The 27060-nt window shown below is 42.8% G+C and overlaps 1 protein-coding gene across 6 annotated transcripts in view; it reads right to left on the reverse strand.

Moving 5' to 3' along the window:
- The window catches only part of abi1a (abl-interactor 1a), a 132441-nt gene that overhangs the window by 23402 nt on the left and 81979 nt on the right, over nucleotides 1-27060 (reverse strand). For all 6 annotated transcript variants that reach the window (XM_072575999.1, XM_072575997.1, XM_072575995.1 and 3 more), the window contains exons 4-5: nucleotides 9575-9675; nucleotides 3292-3438 (exon numbers count right to left, since the gene is read on the reverse strand). In XM_072575999.1, coding sequence (XP_072432100.1) covers nucleotides 3292-3438; nucleotides 9575-9675 — 248 coding nt within the window. The remainder of the gene's footprint in view (nucleotides 1-3291; nucleotides 3439-9574; nucleotides 9676-27060) is intronic.

Here is a 27060-nt window from a genome sequence, read left to right on the forward strand (position 1 = left end):
TCTCTGCTGTGCTTGGAAAAGCACTATATTGTCAGCTTCAAATAATTGTTATTGACTGATTGAAAAATCTCTGTTGATATTATGACAAGGAACTTGAAACCAGACTCCTGGCCTAGACGTAGGGACACTACCACTGTACCACAATGAAATGTTATACCCTTACGAAACTACCAATTCCCACTTTCATTCTTCAACTAATTAAAAGACCAAAATTGTGGCTAGTTCAATGCATGCGCACTTAGAAATTAACATTAAGAAATATTACTTATTTTGTCAATGCTAATGAAAACTAATAGAATATTTCTAGCACTGAATTGAGAAAAAATTATTTAGTCAATAGCAATGGGCAGGAATAGGTACATACTACAAGGAAAGAGGTATAACTGGGGAAAAGGCAATTATGATGCGATTAGGCAAGATTTAGGATGCGCAGGACAGGGAAGGAAACTGCAGGGGATGGACACACTTGAAATGTGCAGCTTATTCAAGAAACAGCTACCCTGAATCCTTGATAGGTAGATATCCATCAGGTATTGAGGTAGGGTCAAGAGAGGGAGCCATGGTTTACTAAAGTTGAAGCTCTTGTCAAGAGGAAGAGGAAGGGGAAGGCTTATGCGAGGATGAGGCACAAAGGCTCAGTTAGTGGGCTTAGAGTTAAAAGTTAGCCAGAAAAAAATCTAAAGAGAGCGCTCAGAAGAGCACAGGTGGGGACATGAGAAGTTGTTAGTGGATAAGATCAAGGAAAACCCTAAGGCTTTCTATAAAGGTAGCAGGGATAAAAGAATGACTAGAACCAAAGATAGTAGAGGGAAGGTGTGTGGAATCTGAGGACATAGGGGGAAACGCTGAATGAATACTTTTCGTCAGTATTCACATTGGAAAAGAGCAGTGTTAGTAAGAATACAGAGATATAGGCTACAAGACTAGATGGGATTGCAGTTGAGGAAGAGGTGGTTTTAGCAATTTCGGAAAATCTGAAAATAGATAAGACCCAGGGCTGGGCGGGATTCATCCTTGGATTCTCTGGGAAGTCAGGGAAGAGATTGCTGAGTGCTTGGCTTCAACATGTCATCATTGTTGACAGGAGTAGTGCCAGAAGACTGGAGGATAGCAAATGTTGTGCCCTTGTTGAAGGGGAGTCAGGACAACTCTGGTAATTATAGGCCAGTGAGCCTTACTTCGGTTATGGGTAAGGTGTTGGAAAAGGGCAAGAAAGATAGGATTTCTAATTATCTGGAAAGAAATAATTTGATTAGGGATAGTCAACACTTTTAAGAAGGGTAGGTCATAACTAACTTTATTGAACTCTTCGAGAAAGTGACAAAACAGGTGCATGAAGGTAAGGCAGTTGATGTGATGTATATGGACTTCAGTAAGGTGTTTAATAAGGTTCCATATGGTAGGCTATTGCACAAAATATGGAGTTTCAGAATTGAAGGCGATTTAGCAGTTTGGATCAGAAATTGGCCAACTGAAAGACGACAGAGGGTGGTGGTTGATGCCAAATGTTCATCCTGGAGCTCAATTACCATCAGTGCCACAAGGATCTGTTTTGGGACCATTACGGTTTGTCATTTTTATAAATGATCCGGAGGTGGGCGTAGAAAGATAGGTCAGTAAATTTGCCGATGATACTAAGATAGTTGTGGATAATGCCGAAGGATGTTGTGGGTTACAAAAGGGACATAGATAAGATGCAGAGCTGGGCTGAGAAGTGTCAAATGGAGTTTAATGTGGAAAAGTGTGAGGTAGTTCACTTTGGAAGTAGTAACAGGGAAAAAAAAAGAGTACTGAGCTAATGATAAAATTCTTGGCAGCGCAGATGAACAGAGATCTGTGTCCAGGTGCATAAACCCCTGAAAGTTGCCACCCAGGTTGATAGGATTGTTAAGACATATGGTGTATTAGCATTTATTGGGAGGGGGATTGAGTTTCAGAGCCATGAGGTCATGCTTCAGCTGTACAAGACACTGGTAGGGCTGCACCTGGAGTACTGCGTGCAGATCTGGTCACTGCATTACCGGAAAATGTGGAAGCTTTTGAAGGGGTTCAGAGGAGATTTACTAGGTAACGGAGGGAAGGTCTTATGAGGAAGGGCTGACGGAACGGAGGCTGTTTTTGTTGGAGAGAAGGTTGAGAGGTGACTTAATTGAGAATACAAGATAAATCAGGATTAGATAGAGTGGCCAGTGAGAGCCTTTTTCCTCAGATGGTGAAGGCCAACACGGGGTGGGGGGAAGGGGGAGGGGAAATGGGACATAGCTTTAAATTGAGGGGTAATAGATGGAGGACAGATATTAGGGGGCAGCTTCTTTACCTCAGTAGTAGGAGCGTGGAACAGCCTGCCTATAACAGTAGACTCACTGACGTGAAGGGCATCTAAACAGGCATTGGACACACAGATGAATATTAAACGAACAGTGTAGGTTCTTTGGGCATCAGATTAATTTTGCAAGTCAGTGCAATTTGAGGGCTGAAGGGCCTATACTGCACTGTAAAGTTCTCATAAGCAGAATGATCAAAAATGTAAAGGTGCCCGCAAACATGTTTCATTCATGATGCTCAAACCAGCAACATATTGCAATTCAAGCATTATCCAAGCCTTGTTATAGAGTCAGAGATGTACAGCACAGAAACAAACCCTTTGGTCCAACTCATCTATGCTGACCAGATATCCTAAATTAATCTAGTCCCATTTACCAGCACTTGGCCTAAATCCCTCTAAACCATTCCTATTCATGTACCCAACCAGATGCCTTTTAAGTGATTAATTGTAACAGCCTCCACCACTTCCTCTGGCAGCTTATTTCACACATGCACCACCCTCTGTATGGAAAATGTTACCCCACGGGTCCCTTTTAAAGTCTTTCCCCCTTCACCTTAATCCTATGCCATCTAGTCTTGGATTTGCCTATCCTTGGGGAAAATAATACTTGTTTATTTATCCTATCCATGCCCCTCTGATTTTATAAACCTCTACAAGGTCACCCTCAGCCTTTGATACTCCAGTATAGTCCCAGCTTATTCAGCCCCTTGCACATAAACACAGGTTATTGAAATATCTGACAGGTGGTGAACAGTGACAACATTTGTGGAATGAGTGAACATCCCCACCTGTGACATCATACTGAGGGGAAACCATTGATGAAATTGCTGAAGTCTGCGCTGACAACAAAACTAGCAGAGTCATCAATATAAAACATTGAACTAAAGCAGAACTAACTTCAATTATCCTGACTAATAGCACCTCCTTGTAAAAGTTGGAATATAGACATCAGAAAAAACAGTTACCTGTGCGTTCTTGGTCTTTGATTCAATGATGCTGTTCTCATAGGGCTTTGCTGGTTTGCAACCACATTCCTCGCAGGACTGGTCATGTAGTCATTAGGAATAACAGGTGGCTTGACCGGCTCTAATGTTTTGTAAGGAGTGTTCCGTCTGAAGACAAAAAAAAACTTCCTGTTGCATTTAAGAATGAGCAGGTTTGAGCACACAAGCTGCTATGTATGAATCAGACACTGCCCATGTTAGTTTTTGTTGCAGCAAATTCTCCATACTGCTCAACTTAACAGTACTATGATAATCAAAAATTAAGTCACTTCGTACAAAAAAAAATTGACCCCGACGGCTGAAGGAAAGTCAACTTTCAGTCCAAACAAAGGGCATGCTTTTGTCAGATATCCAAAACACAAAAAAGATCATTTTACAAGCTTATTTTAATTGTTGAAGTTTTTAAAATGAGTTGGGGCAGCAATGTTTGTTTTAGTCCAGCAATCAAGATGCAAGTTGACGACAGTTGTGGGAAATTTCAGCAAGGCAGAGCTTTGACCACCTTCCTGGGAATTTCTCACTGCTGCATTTTTGGACCTTGCAGTCAACAAACCCCTCCGGTCTACTTAACAAGTGTCAAAATTCATTACCACTGGAAAAGGTGCCAACTGAGAAGCATCTATCTTCTACAAGAAATAAATGATTTGGGCTGGGGTACAGAAGCTTAAACTAATTTTGCTTGTGAGGTGTTAACAGCCACATTTATTTCCAAAAGGAATACTGGATCAGAGTCCTGAGGGATAGAAACTACCTGCACAAAACAAGTTTGTTAATATATCTTTTACATGACCAAATTCCTTTAGTAGTGCCTTAAATTACATATCTCTGAATCCTTTCTATTTCAATTCCTCCTCCCCTTCATCCCTCTGATAACATGTCCATTCTGGACCTCCTCCACTGCCCATCAGCCATGATTGAATGGCAGAATGGACTCGATGGGCCAAATGGCCTTACTTCCGCTCCTATGTCTTATGGTCTAAACAAGTCTACCCACAAACTGGAGGAAGAGTACCTCATCTTTGGTCTCAGAAGCCTATAACCACACAGCCTTGAATGTTGAATTTGCCAATTTCCAAATCTCACCCCCCACTCCACCCCAGACCCAACCCTCCAACTCAGCACTCCCCCTTGACCGGTCCTCCTGGTCCATCTTCCTTGCCCACCAAGCTATCACAATCACCTGCTACCTGCACCCAATCATCACCATCCCACCTACCTATTCCCTCAGCTTCACCACCCCCATTTATTTCTTAGCCCCTTTAAATCAAAAAAAGGTCCCTTGCCCCAATGTCTGTATAATACTTTTTTGCTGAGATATTTGTTAATTGCAGGAATTTCATTTCTCAGGAATTCTCATTTCTCAACATCAAGATGCATTTACTTCCTGCCTATTTATGAAGTACACAGATAGGAAAGTATTCATTTCAGACTAAAATCATTAAGCAATGCAAAGCGAAATATAAGTTAACACACTCTGGAATATTGATTGTTCACAGTTAAATTTAAGTTTCCACCAACTAAAGAAATAGTTTTATCCTTTGCTGCCACTTTTGACAATGCTGATCCTTTAACAAGGTTATGTTTTCCTTGATTTTTTTCAGAGTGCTTATAAAGACAGGTTCCAGGATATCAAGCTTGGATAGGTTTTAGGGCCAATTTGATGAGAGCTAAACATACTGCCTCAGGCAAAACGCTTTCAAGTTTAAAAAAACACATTTACAATGAAAGGAGAATGGCAAGTTCTCCAGGCTCAGTTTTTCTCTGGTTTTGCTTTTTTTGGTTTTAGCAGTCTGGCTGTTCAGAGCAAGCTGTCAGTTTGTTTGAGGCTGCTGGTCAAAGAAACAGCAACATGGGAGGTGTGGCATGCTGAATTCTCTCTGCCATCTCTCTCTCTCTAACGTCTTTCCTGTAAGATCCTGTGTTTGATTTTACCTTTTTTGCCAAAGGGTGTTTAATGGGATTGCTGCAGAAATTTGGAACAGCATCCATAAGTTGGATAATCTGTTGGGCTTTTGGATAAGTGAAGTTATACTATATTTGGTTCTTGTGTGTGTTTCTTTTGGTAATGTACAAATATATATATTTTTAAAAAATTAAGTGGTTATGCCAGCTGCATCACCCCTGGAATATCCACTTCAAACCTGATAACTGGCAAAAATCAGGATCCAGTCGACTTTCATGTTTTGAGGGGGTCTGGCCTGGTCCATAAAATTTTAAAAACTTATGGGTTAATGAAAACAAAATGCTGGAGAAACTTAGCAGATCTATAGTACCTGTGGGGCGGGAGGATACAGTTAAAATATCATGTCCAGTGATGATGACCACTGCATTTCCCTAGCAATTTCTGTTTGAGTTTTAAAATTCCAACATCCACAATCCTTTAGAACATAGAACATAGAACAATACAGCACAGAACAGGCCCTTCGGCCCACGATGTTGTGCCGAACTTCTATCCTAGATTAAGCACCCATCCATGTACCTATCCAAATGCCACTTAAAGGTCGCCAATGAATCTGACTCTACCACTCCCTCGGGCAGCGCATTCCATGCCCCCACCACTCTCTGGGTAAAGAACCCACCCCTGACATCTCCCCTATACCTTCCACCCTTCACCTTAAATTTATGTCCCCTTGTAACACTCTGTTGTACCCGGGGAAAAAGTTTCTGACTGTCTACTCTATCTATTCCGCTGATCATCTTATAAACCTCTATCAAGTCACCCCTCATCCTTCGCCGTTCCAACGAGAAAAGGCTGAGAACTCTCAACCTATCCTCGTACGACCTACTCTCCATTCCAGGCAACATCCTGGTAAATCTTCTCTGCACCCTCTCCAAAGCTTCCACATCTTTCCTAAAGTGAGGCGACCAGAACTGCACACAGTACTCCAAATGTGGCCTAACCAAAGTCCTGTACAGCTGCAACATCACCTCACGACTCTTGAATTCAATCCCTCTGCTAATGAACGATAATGCTCCATAGGCCTTCTTACAAACTCTATCCACCTGAGTGGCAACCTTCAAAGATCTATGTACATAGACCCCAAGATCCCTCTGTTCCTCCACCTGACCAAGAACCCTACCATTAACCCTGTATTCCGCATTCTTATTTGTTCTTCCAAAATGGACAACCTCACACTTGGCAGGGTTGAACTCCATCTGCCACTCCTCAGCCCAGCTCTGCATCCTATCTAAGTCCCTCTGCAGCCGACAACAGCCCTCCTCACTGTCCACAACTCCACCTATCTTTGTATCATCTGCAAATTTACTGACCCACCCTTCGACTCCCTCCTCTAAGTCATTAATAAAAATTACAAACAGCAGAGGACCCAGAACTGATCCCTGCGGAACTCCACTTGTAACTGGACTCCATGCTGAATATTTACCATCTACCACCACTCTCTGACTTCTACCGGCTAGCCAGTTTTCTATCCAATTGGCCAAATTTCCCTCTATCCCATGCCTCCTGACTTTCCGCATAAGCCTACCATGGGGAACCTTATCAAATGCCTTACTAAAATCCATGTACACTACATCCACTGCTCTACCCTCATCCACATGCTTGGTCACCTCCTCGAAGAATTCAATAAGACTTGTCAGGCAAGACCTACCCTTCACAAATCCGTGCTGGCTGTCCCTAATCAAGCAGTGTCTTTCCAGATACTCGTAAATCCTATCCCTCAGTACCCTTTCCATTACTTTGCCTGCCACAGAAGTAAGACTAACTGGCCTGTAATTCCCGGGGTTATCCCTATTCCCTTTTTTGAACAGGGGCACAACATTCGCTACTCTCCAGTCCCCTGGTACCACCCCAGTTGCCAGTGAAGACGAGAAGATCATTGCCAACGGTACTGCAATTTCCTCTCTTGCTTCCCACATAATCCTAGGATATATCCCGTCAGGCCCGGGGGACTTGTCTATCCTCAAGTTGTTCAAAATGTCCAACACATCTTCCTTCCTAACAGGTATCTCTTCTAGCTTATCAGTCCGTTTCACACTCTCCTCTTCAACAATACGGTCCCTCTCGTTCGTAAATACTGAAGAGAAGTACTTGTTCAAGACCTCTCCTATCTCTTCCGACTCAATACACAGTCTCCCACCACTGTCCTTGATCGGACCTACCCTCGTTCTCGTCATTCTCAGGTTTCTCACATATGCATAGAATGCCTTGGGGTTATCCTTGATCCTATCCGCCAGGGATTTTTCATGCCCTCTCTTAGCTCTCCTAATCCCTTTCTTCAGGTCCCTTCTGGCTATCCTGTATCCCTCCACTGCTCTGTCTGAACCTTGTTTCCTCAACCTTATGTAAGCCTCCTTCTTCCTCTTTACTAGACATTCAACCTCCCTCGTCAACCAAGGCTCCCTCACACGACCATTTCTTTCCTGCCTGATCGGTACATACATATCAAGGACACGTCGTATCTGCTCCTTGAAAAAGTCCCACATTTCCACCACATCCTTCCCTAACAGCCTATGCTCCCAACGTATGCTCCTCAAATCCTGTCTTACAGCATCGTAATTTCCCTTCCCCCAATTGTAAAATCTACCTTGTTGTGCGCACCTATCTCTCTCCATAACCAAGGTGAAAGTCACAGAATTGTGGTCGCCATCACCAAAATGTTCACCCACCAACAAGCCCACCACTTGTCCCGGTTCGTTACCGAGTACCAAATCCAATATGGCCTCCCCTCTGGTTGGACAATCTACATACTGCATTAGAAAAGCTTCCTGGACACACTGCACAAACACCGCCCCATCCAATCTACTTGATCGAAAGAGCTTCCAATCAATATTTGGGAAGTTGAAGTCGCCCATGACTACGACCCTGTGGCTTCTGCACCTTTCCAAAATCTGTTTCCCAATCTGTTTCTCCACATCTCTGCTGCTATTGGGGGGCCTATAATAAACACCCAACAAGGTGACTGCACCTTTCCTATTTCTGACTTCAGCCCATACTACCTCCAGAGGCAGATCCCCCTCAAACTTCCTTTCTGCAGCCGTTATACCATTTCTAATTAGCAATGCCACCCCCCCTCCTTTTTTACCACCCTCCCTAATCTTACTGAAACATCTGTAACCAGGAACCTCCAACAGCCATTCCTGTCCCTCATCTATCCATGTTTCCGTGATGGCCACAACATCGTAGTCCCAGGTACCGATCCACGCCTTAAGTTCACCCACCTTATTTCTGATACTCCTTGCATTGAAGTATACGCACTTGAGCCCATCTCTGTGTCCGCAAGTAGTCCCTGTCAGTGCTACCTTCGCCACAGCCTCCCTACAGTCTTGGACATCCTGACACACAGCTAGCTTACTTGCTGGACTACAAGTCCGGATCCCATCCCCCTGCCAAATTAGTTTAAACCCCCCCGAAGAGTGCTAGCAAACCTACCCCCCAGGATATTGGTGCCCTTCTGGTTCAGGTGCAACCCGTCCTGTTTATACAGGTCCCACCTTCCCCAGAATGCAGTCCAATTGTCCAAATATCTGAAGCCCTCCCTCCTACACCATCCTTGCAGCCACGTGTTCAACTGCACTCTCTCCCTATTCTTTGCCTCTCTGTCACGTGGCACCGGCAACAACCCAGAGATGACGACTCTGTCTGTCCTAGCTTTTAGCTTCCAGCCTAACTCCTTGAGCTCTTGAATGACCTCCCCACCCCTCTTCCTACCTATGTCGTTGGTGCCAATGTGTACCACGACTTCTGGCTGCACACCCTCCCCCTTAAGGATTCTGAAGACACGGTCCGAGACGTCTCGAACCCTAGCACCCGGGAGGCAACAAACCAGCCGAGAGTCTCGCTCATGTCCACAGAACCGCCTGTCCGTCCCTCTAACTAGAGAGTCCCCTATAACTAGCGCTCTCCTCTTCTCCCCCTTTCCCTTCTGAATCTCAGAGCCACAGACCCCTTCACTGCAGCTTACACCTGCAAGGCTGTCCCCCCCAACAGTTTGTTTATCAAATTCCAAATCCTCATCATATTTGTATGTATAGAACTGAACAGATACATGGAATGATTTGTTTCAAACCAAAATGAAAACTGTCACTCACCTTGAAAAAGTAGTTTATAAAGTTTAAACATTACCATTAAAATACACACATCATAAATATAAACAACTCTATCAACTAAAATATCTCATTGACCTGTAACTAATTATCTTTGTTCATTAAAGTCAGTCTGGCCATTAAAGAAAATGGTGGAATTCATATTCAACTTAGCTTTCCCATCTAAAAAGAAACAGCATACCCTAATGTTCCACGCCCAGACATTGGGGGACTTGGTGGCTTTTGAGTCGGTGGGTTTGTCCTAGTGAGTGTACCAGCTCTTGGAGGTTGGTTACTTCCATGCTGCAATGAAAATAAATTGCAATTTGAGTACAGAATGCTTAAGTGAAAGCAGTTGCTATAAACTAGAAATATTACTATTAAAATGAACTCTAATAAGTTGGTTTATGAACATAATAATTGAGAACAAGCCAGTTCCACTCCCTCAAGTCTGTCAGCTTATCATAGCAGCTCAAAAACCTACAAAAGGTACAAGCTTTGAAGTCCAACCTATTCAAAATTAGCCCCAGTGACCTCAGCCAAACTGGAGGAAAGAGCACAATTATGGCCTCTTTAAAAAAAAAGGGGGGGGGGGGTCAGAAAGAAGAGGAGATTATCAGATGAAGATATGATACAGCTTAGCTGTACTACATCTCAAGATTGGATATTACCAAAGCTGAAAAAAAGGTTATTTGCCAGTTGAGTGTGTACTGCGTATGACAAGTTTCAAAATGAACCATATGCCAGTAAGAAATTAAAGGTAAATTTAGGATTTCCCAGATATTGTCAGAAACTGCAATAAATATAAAACTACAGAATTTTAAAATACAATTAAAAAGTTAAATGTGTTTAAACTTTTTTGTAAAAACTTGTCTAAAGCATTTCATACATAAGCTTAAATAACATTCCACATGAAAATTTTGTACCATCTTGGTAAGATTTGCTGCAATATACTCCAAAGAAATCTGGGAAACCCTAAGAAGGTTTGCTACACAACTACCAAACCTCATGAAATTCCACTTGGTGTATCAATGACATTGCTGGCAATCTCTGAGTAATCATATATCATTAGAATATACTTAAATAAACTATTTTTCTTTGATTACTGTTGCATCAAAAATAGAAAAATGATAAGTGGATTGGTGAAATTTCAATGACTATTTCTACCACAGGTGCACTACAAAAGGAAATTGTTCATCTTACCTTGGCTTTAAGCCACTTAAGGTCGCCAAAGGGAAGAAAAATAAAGTAATTAACCACATCGAAAAATTACAACAAATTCAATACAGAATCTCAGTCAAATGTTAATACTTAGTCAGTTACTGCTCCACTAAATTGTGGTGCCATGTTTGCTCATTAACAAGAAGTCAAGCTGTTGAGGTGCTAGAAATATAATTAATTTCCTCTTCAATTTACACAAGACAAACATCCCTTACTCTATGATTACAGCAAAATACAGATGCTGGAAGTCTGAAAAACCAGAATGCTGGAGCAACTCAGCAGATGTGGCAGCATCTGTGCAAAAAGAAATATAGTTTACACTAAGTCCAGTATGACATTTTCTCAGAAGTGCTATTATTTCTTCTGAAAACTCGTAACACACTGCAACCATCAACAGTTTCTCCAGAGAGGTTGCCATTCCTACCTCATTGTTACACAACTTGACACAATCAAATTGATTTAATGCAAATCGATAAATCAATTGCCAATCTTGAGCAACATAACATTGTTGTAGTTTTACAAAAGTAAAACAAAAAAAAAGTATGGAACATCAGCAGCTGCCCCTCAAATGGAGAATGATATCTACTCAGCAACTTGTGTTCCTATTATGGGTTTCACAATTGAACACCTGCAGCTCGTGGCAAGAAATTGTGCTTTATGCACCCAAAATAGTGGATTCTGAAGTGCAGAATTTGTTTGGTTCTCTCCATTTCTACAACCACTGTCATGTCATTAAGATATTGGGGCTGAACTCAATGGAGCTTGATAGCCAAGGCTATGTCTTCAAAGTCCGACGAGACTGTAGGTTGCTCTGAGCAACTGGTGGTGGTTTAACCTGAGGGTCACCATGCCTCAGTGGTTACCTAACTAAAGGTTAAGAAAGCTAAAAATCAACCAAGGTAACAAGTATGAGCACAGCTGATTAAAATTAAATCAGTGTTTGTAGAATGCTTAAAAGGAGGGGTTGTTGTGAGCGTCAAGTGTACCTTTGAGCAAGGAGGTTCAAGTCTTATCTGCTGGCACCAGATAGAGTCATGGGGACGTACAGCATGGAAACAGACCCTTCGGTCCAACCTGCCCATGCCGACCAGATATCCCAACCCAATCTAGTCCCACCTGCCAGCACCCAGCCCATATCCCTCCAAACCCTTCCTATTCATATACCCATCCAAATGCCTCTTAAATGTATTAGACAAGAACTTTTGAAAGCTGATTGGAGGCAGATGTTTGCAGGTAAAGGGACAGCTGGAAAATGGGAAGCCTTCAGAAATGAGATAACGAGAGTCCAGAGACAGTACGTTCTTGTTAGGGTGAAAGGAAAGGCTGGTAGGTATAGGGAATGCTGGATGACGAAAGAAATTGAGGGTTTGGTTCAGAAAAAGAAGGAAACATATGTTAGGTATAGACAGGATAGATCGAGTGAATCCTTAGAAGAATATAAAGGAAGTAGGAGTATACTTAAGAGGGAAATCAGGAGGACAAAACATGAAATAGCTTTGGCAAATAGAATTAAGGCAAATCCAAAGGGTTTTTACAAATATATCAAGGACAAAAAGGGTAACTAGGGAGAGAACAGGGCCCCTCAAAGATCAGCAAGGCAGCCTTTGTGTGGAGTCACAGAAAATGGGGGTGATACTAAATGAATATTTTGCATCAGTATTTACTGATGAAAAGGATATGGAAGATCTCGACTGTAGGGAAATAGATGGTGACATCTTACAAAATGCCCAGGTTACAAGAGGAGGAAGTGCTAGATGTCTTGAAACGGTTAAAAGGTGGATAAATCCCCAGGACCTGATCAGGTGTATATGAGAACTCTGTGGGAAGCTAGACAAGTGATTGCTGGGTCTCTTGCTGAGATATTTGTATCATCGATAGTCACAGGTGAGGTGCCGGAAGACTGGAGGTTGGCAAATGTGCTGCCACTGTTTAAGAAGGGTGGTAAAGACAAGCCAGGGAACGATAGACCAGTGAGCCTGACCTCAGTAGTGGGCAAGTAGTTGGAGGGAATCCTGAGGGACAGGACGATGTACATGTATCTGGAAAGGCAAGGACTGATTCGGGATAGTCAACATGGCTTTGTGCGTGGGAAATCATGTCTCACAAACTTGATTAATTTTTTGAAGTAACAGAAGATTGATGAGGGCAGAGCAGATGTTATCTATAAGGCGTTCGACAAGGTTCCCCACGGGAGACTGATTAGCAAGGTTAGATGTCATGGAATACAAGGAGAACTAGCCATTTGGATAGAGAACTGGCTCAAAAAAGGTAGGAGAGAGGGGGGTGGTGGTGGGGGGGTTCTTTTCAGACTGGAGGCTTGTGACCAGTGGAGTGCCACAAGGATTGGTACTGGGCCCTCTACTTTTTGTCATTTACATAAATGATTTGGATGCAAGCATAAGAGGTACAGTTAGTAAGTTTGCAGAAGACATGAAAATTCGATGTGTAGTGGACAGCGAAGAGGGTTACCTCAGATTACAACAGGATCTGGACCAGATGGGCCAATGAGCTGAGAAGTGGCAGATGGAGTTTAATTCGGATAAATGAGAGGTGCTGCATTTTGGGAAAGCAAATCTTAGCAGGACTTATACACTTAATGGTAAGGTCCTAGGGAGTGTTGCTGAACAAAGAGACCTTGGAGTGCAGGTTCATAGCTCCTTCAAAATGGAGTCGCAGGTAGATAGGATAGTGAAGGCGGCGTTTGGTATGCTTTCCTTTATTGGTCAGAGTATTGAGTGCGGGAGTTGGGAGGTCATGTTGCAGCTGTACAGGATATTGGTTAGGTCACTGTTGGAATATTGTGCGCAATTCTGGTCTCCTTCCTATCAGAAAGATGTTGTGAAACTTGAAAGGGTTCAGAAAAGATTTACAAGGAATTTGCCAGGGTTGGAGGATCTGAGCTACAGGGAGAAGCTGAACAGGCTGAGGCTGTTTTCTCTGGAGTGTTGGAGGCTGAGGGGTGACTTTAGGAGGTTTATAAAATTATGAGGGGCATGGATAGGAAAAATTGACAAAGTCTTTTCCCTGGGGTCAGGGAGTCCAGAACTAGAGGGCACAGGTTTAGGGTGAGAGGGGAAAAGATATACAAAAAACCTGAGGGGAAAGATATAAAAGAGACCGAAGGGGCAACTTTTTCATGCAGAGGGTGGTACATGTATGGAATGAGCTGCCAGAGGATGTGGTGGAGGCTGGTACAATTGCAATATTTAACAGGCATTTGGATGGGTGTATGAATAGGAAGGGTTTGGAGGGATCTGGGCCGGGTGCTGGCAGGTGGGACTGGATTGGGTTGGGATATCTGGTCGGCATGGACGGATTGGACCGAAGGGTCTGTTTCCATGTTGTACATCTCTTTGACTATGCCCTCCAGTTCTAGACTCCCCCACCCCAGGGAAAAGACACTGTCTATTTATCCTATCAGTACCCCTCATGATTTTATAAACCTCTATAAGGTCACCCCTCAGCCTCCGACGCTCCAGGGAAGAATACCCCAGCCGATTCAACTTCTCCCTGTAGCTCAGATCCTCCAACCCTGGCAACATCCTTGCAAATCTTTTCTGAACCCTTTCAAGTTTAACAATATCTTTCCGATAGGAAGGAGACCAGAATTGCATGCAATATTCCAACAGTGGCCGAACCAATGTCCTGTACAGCCATAGTTCTGTACATATGAAAGTTTCCAATTCTGGCTCCTGTAATAAGCAGAAAAAAAACATTGCTACATAATCTCAGTGTCAAAGACTCAGAGTACATCAAATTCAACATGACTGCAGAACAAACTTTTCAGGTACTGTTCAACACAGAAGCCTAAAGGGAATTATTCCCTGGATCTGCTATCTACGCTTCAGTCTTGTTCTACCCAGCCAGGTCAGTGAATCATTCATGACTAGTTTTCCCTCTAAAGACGGATAGCCATTCAGCAATCAAAATCTCATGTACACGCTGCACATAAATTAGTCTTGTTAAGTCACAGCACAATCATGAAAAGCAAGTATGACACCAACAAAAATTAGGTAAAAACAATGACTGCAGATGCTGGAAAGCAAATACTGGATTAGTGGTGCTGGAAGAGCACAGCAGTTCAGGCAGCATCCAACGAGCAGCGAAAATCGAAGTTTTGGGCAAAAGCCCTTCATCAGGAATAAAGGCAGTGAACCTGAAGCATGGAGAGATAAGCTAGAGGAGGGTGGGGGTGGGGAGAGAGTAGCACAGAGTACAATGGGTGAGTGGGGGAGGAGATGAAGGTGATAGGTCAAGGAGGAGAGGGTGGAGTGGATAGGTGGAAAAGAAGATAGGCAGGTCGGACAAGTCAAGGAGACAGTGCTGAGCTGGAAGTTTGAAACTAGGAGGAGGTGGGGGAAGGGGAAATGAGGAAGCTGTTGAAGTCCACCTTGATGCCCTGGGGTTGAAGTGTTCCGAGGCGGAAGATGAGGCGTTCTTCCTCCAGGCGTCTGGTGGTGAGGGAGTGGCGGTGAAGGAGGCCCAGGACCTCCATGTCCTCGGCAGAGTGGGAGGGGGAGTTGAAATGTTGGGCCACGGGGCGGTTTGGTTGATTGGTGCGGGTGTCTCGGAGATGTTCCCTAAAGCGCTCTGCTAGGAGGCGCCCAGTCTCCCCAATGTAGAGGAGACCATATCGGGAGCAACGGATACAATAAATGATATTGGTGGATGTGCAGGTAAAACTTTGGATGTGGAAGGCTCCTTTAGGGTCTTGGATAGAGGTGAGGGAGGAGGTGTGGGCACAGGTTTTACAGTTCCTGCGGTGGCAGAAGGTGCCAGGATAGGAGGGTGGGTTGTAGGGGGGCGTGGACCTGACCGGTAGTCGCGGAGGGAACGGCCTTTGCAGAAGGCGGAAAGGGGTGGGGAGGGAAATATATCCCTGGTTGTGGGGTTTTTTTGGAGGTGGCGGAAATGTCGGCGGATGATTTGGTTGATGCGAAGGTTTGTAGGGTGGAAGGTGAGCACCAGGGGCATTCTGTCCTTGTTATGGTTGGAGGGGTGGGGTTTGAGGGCAGAGGTGCGGGATGTGGACGAGATGCGTTGGAGGGCATCTTTAACCACGTGGGAAGGGAAATTGCGGTCTCTAAAGGAGGAGGCCATCTGGTGTGTTCTATGGTGGAACTGGTCCTCCTGGGAGCAGATACGGCGGAGGCGGAGAAATTGGGAATACGGGATGGCATTTTTGGAAGAGATAGGGTGGGAAGAGGTGTAATCCAGGTAGCTGTGGGAGTCGGTGGGTTTGTAAAAAATGTCGTGTCAAGTCGGTCGTCACGAATGGAGACGGAGAGGTCCAGGAAGGGGAGCGAGGTATCAGAGATGGTCCAGGTAAATTTAAAGGTCAGGGTGGAATGTGTTGGTGAAGTTGATGAATTGCTCAACCTCCTCGTGGGCGCACGAGGTGGCGCCAATGCTGTCATCAATGTAGCGGAGGAAGAGGTGGGGAGTGGTGCCGGTGTAATTACGGAAGATCAACTGTTCTACATAGCCAACAAAGAGACAGGCATAGCTGGGGCCTATACGTGTGCCCATGGCTACGCCTTTGGTCTAGAGGAAGTGGGAGGATTCAAAGGTGAAATTGTTACGGGTGAGGACCAGTTCGGCCAAACGAATGAGTGTGTCAGTGTAAGGGTACTGTTGGGGACGTCTGGAGAGGAAAAAACGGAGGGCTTGGGAGGCCCTGGTCATGGCGGATGGAGGTGTAGAGGGTGACCTCTACACTGCTGAAGCCAAACGCCAACTCGAGGACACCTCTTCCTACTGCCCCCTCGACCATGACCCCACCCCCCCATCACCAAACCATCATCTCCCAGACCATACAGAACCTCCACCTCTGGAGATCTCCCACCCACAGCTTCCAACCTCATAGTCCGGGAGCCCCGCACTGCCCGGTTCTACCTCCTTCCCAAGATCCACAAGCCTGACCACCCTGGCCGACCCATTGTCTCAGCATGCTCCTGCCTGGCACCTTCCCCTGCCACCGCAGGAACTGTAAAACCTGTGCCCACACCTCCTCCCTCACCTCTATCCAAGGCCCTAAAGGAGCCTTCCACATCCAAAGTTTTACCTGCACATCCACTAATATCATTTATTGTATCCGTTGCTCCCGATGCATTGGGGAGACTGGGCGCCTCCTAGCAGAGCGCTTTAGGGAACATCTCCGAGACACCCGCAATCAACCAAATCGCCCCGTGGCCCAACATTTCAACTCCCCCTCCCACTCTGCCGAGGACATGGAGGTCCTGGGCCTCCTTCACCGCCGCTCCCTCACCACCAGACGCCTGGAGGAAGAACGCCTCATCTTCCGCCTCGGAACACTTCAACCCCAGGGCATCAAGGTGGACTTCAACAGCTTCCTCATTTCCCCTTCCCCCACCTCATCCTAGTTTCAAACTTCCAGCTCAGCACTGTCTCCTCGACTTGTCTGGACTTGTCCGACCTGCCTATCTTCTTTTCCACCTATCCACTCCACCCTCTCCTCCCTGACCTATCACCGTCATTCCCTCTCCCACTCACCCATTGTACTCTATGCTACTCTCTCCCCACCCTCCTCTAGCTTATCTCTCCACGCTTCAGGCTCACTGCCTTTATTCCTGATGAAGGGCTTTTGCTCGAAACGTCGATTTCGCTGCTCGTTGGATGCTGCCTGAACTGCTGTGTTCTTCCAGCACCACTAATCCAGTACCAACAAAAATTACCTGTACACTGCTGAAAGAACATTTCGAAGATCCATTAAGATCGCTGCTCAAAACAGAAATATGGAAAATCTGAGTAGGAGCAAGTCACTCAGCCCTTCAAGCCTGCTTCACCGTTCAATAGGATCATTCAACTCCGTACCCTGTCCCCACCTTCGCCCCATACTATTTGACCCCTTCAACCCCAAGAACCACAAACTGTTTGAAGAGATTAATGTTTTGGCTTTCATCACTTTGTGGCAGAAAATTTCACCATTCTGGGCGAAGACATTTCTACTCAAATAGGGGTGAGTAAAATTTGCACACACTACTACAGGTGAGATGTTCACCAAGGCCCTGTACAACTGCAGCAAGATATCCCTGCTCCTGTATTCAAATCCTCCATAAATACTATCATAACAGTCTTCACCACCTGCTGTCCTGCATACTTGCTTTCAGCAACTGGTGTAGAAAAATCACCCAGGCCTTATTGCATCTCACCCTTGCCTAATCAATTGCTATTGCAATAACCTGCTTTCTGATTTTGACAAAATGAATAATCTTACATTGGTAAGATTGTACTTCATCTGCCAAGCAATATTCCACTCAACTTGAAGTCACACTGAATCATCTCTGCATCCTCCTCACACTTCTCCCTCCCACCCAGCTTGGTCTCACCTGCAGTTTTGGAGATACCGCATTGTTTCCCCAAATAAATCATTAGTATATATTGTGAATAACTGGAGTCAAGTACAGGTGACTGCAGCACCCCACTAGTATCAGTCACTCGGAAAAAGCTCTATTTATTCCTATTGTTTCCCATCTGCCAACCAATTCTCTATCTATTCAGTACTCAACCCTCAATCCCATGCACTTTAATTTTTTATGTTAATCTCTTATTTGGGATCTCATCACAAGGCTTCCAAAAGCCTTAGTAAACCACATCCACTGGCTCTCCCTCATCAACTCAACTGATTACAAAGAGTCAGAGTCATATACATGGAAACAGACCTTTCAGTCTAACTAATCCATGCTGACCCAGTTCACAAACTAAACTAGTTTTACTTGCCTGTGTTTGGCCCAAATCCCTCTAAACCTTCCCTATTCACATATTTAAAAGACATTTGATGAAGTGTTATACCTGTACTTTCATCTACCATTTCCTCTAGCAGTTCATTCCACACACCAATCAGCTGTGAAAACATCGCCCCTCAGGTGCCTTTCAAAATCTCTTTGTACCTTAATATGCTACCTAGTTTTGAACTCCCTGATTCGAGGGAAAACACCTTATAATCACCTACTATTCACCTGATATATGTCCATCGTGATTTTATAAATCTCTAAGGCCACTCCTCAACTCCCCACACCCCAGTGAAAGTAGTCGCAGCCTATCTAGCCTCTCCTTAAAACTCAAACCCTCCAGTCCTGGTAACATCCTTGTAAATCTTTTCTAAACACTCTCCAATTTACTAAAATCCTTCAAGAAAATATTCATCAGTTAAAGCATGATCAGAGCGAAAAGCTGCACTTGCCTTTTAATCGGACTAAACTAACAATTCATGTGGTACAATAGTAGCATTCCTACCTCTGAGCCAAGAGTCCCAGGTTCAAATCCCATTTGCGCCAGAGGTGTCTGAAACAGCTTTGAACATGTTGAGAAAATATCTAGGACTAGACTGAACCATTTTTAATTCAAGCCAATCAGGCAACCCATCATGCAAAACAGATTTGAACCAAAGCTCATGTCAAAAGTACCCTTCAGATTTTCAAAAAAGCCAAATTAAATCATTTATCATTTAAAAGATGAGTTCCAATTAAAATATTTTGAACTTTAGAGCACCAAGATGCAATCCATTCCATTTATTTTGCAATGGTGATAGTATGCTTGTCCAAACAGGCAGAGATAGAAACATTCAATGCAAGACTGAGGCAAGCACTTCAACTAGCAGTTACGAAGTTGCAAGCTCTTACTGAGAGGTCTATAAAGTGATTTGATATTTACTGAAGCAAATATTTAATTGGACAGCTACTAAACTACTGATAAATTCGGTGGACAATTTAATCATCCTCTAAATATAAACCAATCTATTTAAAAAAACATTGCTTCTTATATAGTGCTAACTGCATGATAAAGTTCTTCGAAATGATTCAGCAGATAAATTAGAAATGTGGAAAGTTAATATTTCCAGTCTGCTATAAACTCTGCCTGAAATATTAATGTTTCTGTTCTCTTCAGAGGCTGATTGCCCTGCTGAGCGGCTATGGTACTATTTGGTGTTTTGGATTTCTTGCAGTGATTTTTGTTTTGCTTCAAAACCCATTGTTGTTTCATCTCAATGTATAGCCATTATAAAACATTATAAATATTGTGAATGCTCCAAAAAGAAATATATAAAAGATACATGATCATCCAGCAAATAAAGAATTGCGCACAGACAGGTTTCCACATGCACTATGATTCACCAGTCAAATCCAAAAGTGAATCACTGACCTATGCAAACCCAGAGTTCAGTCCTCCTGCTTCTACAGAAAATAATGCAGACCTGAAAAACATCACAAGAATTTGTAAAGATACCTATAAAGGATCTGTTGGTTGGTCTGAGTCAGAAAATCATTAAATCAAATCTATGACAAAACAATGGAGCAGGGCTTCAACCACTGACGGAAAAACTGGATTTAAAAATGAAGCTAATATATAGACAGCTGAAAGCAGCTGTCTGAAATCAAAAGGATATAGATTTTAAATTCTGACAAAATAATGTTAACTATTCCATAACAGACCAACCACTAGAAATACAGTCCAACATCCCAAGATGCTTCTTGCTCTTTACCAATTCTTACAGGATCTTAGTCACATTCATCCGACAAAAATTTGACAACTACAAATAACCAGACACCTGCTACATTCAAGATAACCTGGGACTCAAAATGCAGTGTAACTAAATCTGCCCATGTTAACGCCTAATTCCAAAGAGCAACAGAGGCTGCACTTGAGTACTGTGCACACTTTCAACAAACTCCAATTGACAATTTTGTTCAATCAATGCAACTTTCCAAATTTGAGACTTTGTCAGGCAGTTGCATCAGAAATGTGGGTGAAGTCCACACGAACTAGAACCTTAACTCGTACCATTAATAAATAAAATTAAAAGGGTGTTGTATAATTAATATTGCCAATTTTACAGCTTTCATGTACAGTAAAGAACATTGACCAATGGAAATACAAAAAAGGTATATTAATAAAAGAGAAATGAATCTCAAAAATGATTTTGGAAAATTTCATATTTTTCTTAAACTCATCAGCTAAAGAGCATTTGAAACCAACAGAATCTAAGGATATTTGCTTTTCCTGGCATTCTAACTTACCCTGCCACTTCCCTGACAATCATTCATTTAGCTATTGCTACTGCTTTCTTGTAGCATTTTAATATATCCTCTCAAGTACCCTTTCAGTTGAGAACAATTCAGATTTTAAAAACATGATTCACATAAGACTTCTCTGAAGAGCTCCTTGTTCCAGACAAATCTCCAATTATCTGCCAATTTCCTTAATCCATGGGAAATCTCCTTTACAAAGGAATGAATGAGGTCTACTATTCTGTAGAAAGTCAATATACAAAAGTTTCAACTTGATTCAGAATCTCACTACAATTGACAGAAAGATGCAAGCATTTTCTAAAAGCAGCTTTCTTAATTTTCTCTCAAAAGGATGGGTGCACATTTCTGCCAACAGATTCCTGACCTGAGTTTGTGCCATTAGTTTGCATATCACTGCAATTAGATTGCTCCCAAAAGCAACCAGAAACAAATCAGAAGCAGAGTCAGATTTAATCTTGGCATTTCCTTTCTGAACGCGCAATGCAAGATGTCAAAATTCACATCAGGAAATGAGTTTAGGGTTGGGACCACACAAGTCCAATTAATCTCAATTGTTCAAGCTTGGGTTGAACCCACTAAACTAGTTTCAGTGAATACTTCGATAATTCACTCAAAATATGCACTGAAAATTACATCACATTTATGCAGTATACGTGCTCTTTTACGCAGAGAAATAAAACTAAATGGCGACAGGCAAATCTGTGTGTTATTCATTCATTGAAGGTGGAGCATTGTTGGCTAGGCCAGCATTTATTGCCCATTCTTAATTACCCTGCAGAGGAGAGAACTACTTTCTTGAATTGCTGCTGTTCTTGAGGTACAAGGATACCCACAGTGATCTTTGGAAGGGAGCTGTGATTTTGACCCAGAGCCAAGAGATGGAAATTTAGTAACAAGAAAGAATAGTATGCAGTTTGGATGGAATTTACACTTGGCGGTATTCCTGCACATTTGGTGCCCAGTCCTACTAGATAGTAAACGTCAGTTTGGAAACATTTGAAAGCCTCAAAGCACTCCCTACCCCTGAACCAAGAGCCCCAGGTCAAGTCGCACCTGCTCCAGAGGGGTGCATTAACATCTCTGAACAGATAGATGAAAAAGAAATCTACTGAGGAACAGCTGCAGTCATTTTCTGGGGTTGCGGTGATTAATCAACACCTACATCTTCTGCCAAGATAAAGTCGCCAAAGTTTTACCAGACCAAAGCTGCTCTCTAATTAGAGAGGTGACTGTGAGGATTTAACCTGAGGGCCAGGTGAGGAGAGAGGTCAAGAAGGACAGTCCTTCGTCAGTAGTGAGCCCACACTTTGGCATTATTCAGTGCAAGTTAGCTGTCCAGCCAACCAAGTCAACCAACTACCGACGTACTATGTATGGCTCCAAATAGACTCGCTTTTTCCTCCAGATTCTGAGCAACTCTGGTTCAGTTAGGAATTACAGCACAGAAGTCAAATTGGGTTGTGTGGGCCTGCCTGAAATTGAAACTACAACAATATGCACGGCTACACGTGGTATGGTTTAATTAGTCAGAATTAACCCATATAAAAATCACCCTTTCACTTCAACTCTTATCCCTGCTCAAGAGATTTGTTTTGAAGCCATATAACCCAAAATAGATCACCTTCAATTTGGTCAGTATTAACTGACAAATCGGGAGTAAATGAATAACAATGATGGTAACCATGACAGCAAAACAAACCATTTTATTCAAAGGAATTATAATCAGGGATTGGGAGAGGGGAACAAAATTTGAGCAGTGACTGAAAAATCTTACATAAAAGCCGCTTGCATGTTCCACTGCATTCAGATTTATCACTCACTGAAAACTACATACTTATAATATTTCAATGCACTTGCAAGCTATACAAAAAGAGAGTGAGCATCTCCCAATACACCCACTTCACAACAAACCTTAAGCATAATCAAGCAAAACCACGTTGATATCTTGGACAGAATTTATTTTGGTGTTTGACGCTGATCATTTCTATTAGCAATAGCAAATATAAAATGTGACCATTGTAAGTTCAGTTTATTTCTGGATTTAAATTGCGACTGGAGTTGGTTGAGCAGTGAAATTAAGCTTCATCTGCCTGGAGAAAATGTCTTGTCCTGGCGGTTTTTCTGCTCATCAAAATAAAACGCAGATCTTAATATTTTTAAATTTGTACGCGATGGTAATTGAGAACGAGGCAGGCATTCACTGCCCATACACTACCGTGGATTCCCTCACTTAAGAATCTAACTCCACCTTGGAAATATTCAATGATAATGCTATCACAAACCCCTGAAGGACAGTTCCAAGTTGCATAACACTTGGGGGGGAAAAAAAAAAACAGTCCACCTTTCCTAAAAGTAAAAGGCCTAATTTTAAAAGCAGCCAGCTAATGGGTTCACCCAAAAAGAGAAATTAAAAATTAAAAACATTCAAATAATTCAGGACTCTGATCACTTGTCCTAATATCATCAACATGGCTAATCAGTAGTACACAGAACTCAACATCTGAAGGATGACTCCCAGTCTTGTTGACTATCTGACCTCGTCACATGCATCTGAAAACACACAAGTACATTGTGGCCAAACCAGAAGTGCCTTCAGAACCTACCAAATGCGTGCCTCAAGTCGTGATGCTTTGACTAAGGCAGATTTTGACTGCAAGGATCATCACGTGGGCTGACACGATCACCAAAGATCTGGTGTGTGAGCTGTACAACCTTCAGGATTCAAGTCTCCCTGAGAAAAAGTGGTCAATTAGCTCAGTTGAGTGGAGATCTGGTTAATGATGCCAACAGTGCAAGTTCAATCCCTGCACCAGCTGAGGTTACCATAAAGCTCCTGTCTTCACAACCTTGGCCTCTCCTGAGATTTGGTGACCTTCAGATTAAACTCAACATCAGTCATCTATAATGACAGAGCAACTCTAAGGTCTTCTGGGACCATGGTGACTTTGTTGTTACCTAAACTTTCTATGCAAGGACATTGTACTTCCTGGACAAAATACGACGTGACTGTGGACACTAATCAGATAGGCCACATTCACAAAATGTGAAAGAAAGCTCGCTGCAAAATTCAAGGCAATTTACCCAACACTTTTCTCTCCCAGTCAGACTTAAAACTTGCAAAGATATAATTTGCAACAATTATAATTACAGTACCTTTCATTATAAAAGACCACAGTTTAAAATGGAAAAGATTGGAGGGTATGCTTTGAGGAAATAGGATTTAAAAACTGACTTGAATAATCTATAGATTAAGAGTTGTTTTGTCTGCCTGGGTTAATCAATTAATTTTTATTCTCAATAAGCAGCAGCTAGCTATTCTTATCAATGCTGCTCCACCTAGTCAAACGAATTAGATTAACATTTCCATGATGACTAAGTAGCACAGGAGTTGGCAAACTGCGACAACACATTTATCACACCAATAAACAATAAGCATGCTTGAATTTTGAATAAATAACAATTCAAAGCTGATGGCATACTTTTCAATGTGCCTTCCTAAATACTTGCTGGAAGCACATAACTTGCATGATGCCCAGAACTGCTGTACTGGCGAACTGCGCACACAGACTCATACTATTCCAATAACATCACTTTTCTAATCTTACCAAAAGGGGACAAGGTCACATTTTCCATACTGTATTCAATGTCAGCTGTCTGTTCACTCACCAACCTAAATTTCTTCGCAGATTCTTATGTTCGCAGTACATCCAGCCGCCATACACTGTCCGTTCATCCAACACGCTGATTTCGGCTGTAGAGACCGTAAGATGCAGGAGCAGATGTAAACCATTCTGCCCATCAAGTTTGCTCAGCCATTCAACAACATTGTATCTGGTCTCAATCCTCAACACATTCTGGCTTTCCCACCATACTCTGCAATTCCTTTACTATATTAAAAAGTCTCAGTATTGAATATTCTGACGGAATCAACATTGACAGTTCTCCGCAGGAAACAATTCTATAGATTTAGTACCCTTAGCCCCTCAGTTGTCTTAAGTGGGGAACCCCTCACAGAGAGTGCACCACAAGGAGAACATTCTCTCCACACCTATCCTGTCAAGAATGGTGTAGGATACATGAAGATCAACTTGCTTTCTTCTAATCTCCAAAAAAAAAAGGGTACAGCAATAACCATGCAACCACTCCTCTTAAGTCAATCCCTTCATACCTGGGATCAACCCAGGATACCTTCTCCAGATGAATCCAATGCATTTACTTAGGCACAGGTACCAAAGCTTGATACAGTATTCCAGCTATGGCCTTGCAGTTTATCAAGACTTCCCGACTTAGATACTGCACTCACCTTAACATAAAACATTGAAGCTGAATGCCAACTTTTTGAGACTCAGGCACAAGATCTCCCAAAACAGTGTTCGACCATTTAATATTCAGCTTCTCTCCTCTTCTTGCCAAAGTCCACATCTCACATTTTCCCCAAACTATATTCCATCTACCAAATACACGTGCATTTGTTTAACCAATCATCCTCAGCAGTTGTCTTTCCAACTATTTCTGTATCATCCATAAACAAACATAGTACAATAACTTCTCTCATCCAAATCATTAATACACATCATAAATAACTGTCCCAGCACTGATCCCTGTGGCACTTGAGGACCAAACCAAACGCACTCAAAATATATTAAGACAACTTTAAAATAAGAAAATGGTCGGGTCTAGGCTAAGCGGCTGTTGCGTTCAGATACAAATTAGATTGGTCAAACTACTCAATTTTAAGCAAAACACTATTTTCACATTGTCAAATTACAGACAAATGTTATAAAATAGCTGAACAAGAACTCTCAATGCTTAAAATAGATATTAACTACCACTAATTAACTATTCCAATATAATAACATACCATAAACACACCCTTGGGAAAAGGCAAATGCAGTAAAATGGATAGTGTCCCATGCAATTCTAGTAGCAAAGGAACTCCAGCTTTTAACTGTAACAGGGAGAGAAATAAGAGCTTCCGCACCCAGCTTCAACATCGCAGCAATTACTGAAAGCTAAAACTAAAAATCATGGTTCTGTGGTCGCTTGACCCCACCTATTCAGGTTGCTTCTATAGTTCCAACTTCAAAAAAATCCAAAGCGCCAGAAACTGTTTATTGGTTGAACAGACATCTCAGCACCTCTCTCTCAATTGTTCATTAAAGAAAAAGGACAAAATACACCTCTTAAAAATTGTAGTATCATACACACCACCAATAGCAGGTTGCCATCTTGAAAACAGTGTGTAAGGCCAGTTTAACAAGGTGAAAAGTATTATGGTGGAGCCAGTTAAGGTTAAGGATATTCATTGTGTAACAGATGACTTAATCTTTGCTATTGACACTCGCTAATTGTAATGGTCACCCAATCAACTTGCATGTTGCCTTAGCTGGATGCTCCTCCCTGTAACATGACGATGTAATGCATGAAGAAATTGTTGTTCAAGAGAGAAGGCAGAGAACTCATGTCTCTGTGCACATGGACAATCATTCTCTCTCCCTCCATGGCCGGGAGCAAAGATGAAAGAGGTAAAACTACACTATGTCTGAGCATTTTGCTTCGACTGAGGGGGGAAAACAGGATGACAATAAACCCAGCACCGATCCTAGTCATCAGCTTCCAGTCTGAAAGACAACCCTCCACCACCACCCTCTCTGTCTTCTACCTTAGAGGCAGTTCTGCATCCAAATGGCTAGCTCTCCCTGTATTCCACATGTAACTCTGCTAACCAGTCTCCCATGGGGAACCTTGCCGAATGCTTTTCTGAAGTCCACGTAGATCATGCCCACCACTCTGCCCCCACCAATCCTCTTTGTTACTTCTTCAAAAAAATTAAAGTTCATGAGATATGATCCCCCATGCACAAAGCCTTACTGACTATCCCTAATCAGTCCTTGCCTTTCCAAAACACAGAAATTCTGTCCCTCAGGATTACCTCCAACTTGCCCACCACTAAAGTCAGACTCACCAGTCTATAGCTCCCTGGCTTTTCCTTGCCATTATTCTTAAATAGTAGCACCTTGTTAGCCAATCTCCAGTCTTTCAGCACCTAAACTGTGACTATCAATCATACAAATATCTCAGCAGAGGGCCCAGCAATCACTTCCCTAGCTTCCCACAGTTGTAGAGTACACCTGATCTGGTCCTGGGGATTTATCCATCTTGATGAGTTTGAAGACATCCAGCAGCACGTCCTCTGTAACATGGACATTTTTCAAGATGTCACCATCTATTTCCATGTCCATCTCCACAGTAAACACTGATGCAAAATACTCATTTAGTATCTCCTCCACCTCATGTGGTCCCACACAGACTGCCTTACTAATCTTTGAGGAGCCTATTCTGTCCCTGGTTACACTTTTGTCCTTAATATATTCATAAAATCCCATCGGACTCTCCTTAATCCTATTTAAGGCCATAA

This window comes from Chiloscyllium punctatum, chromosome 8, assembly GCF_047496795.1.
Source record: "Chiloscyllium punctatum isolate Juve2018m chromosome 8, sChiPun1.3, whole genome shotgun sequence".
NCBI classification, from domain to species: domain Eukaryota; kingdom Metazoa; phylum Chordata; class Chondrichthyes; order Orectolobiformes; family Hemiscylliidae; genus Chiloscyllium; species Chiloscyllium punctatum.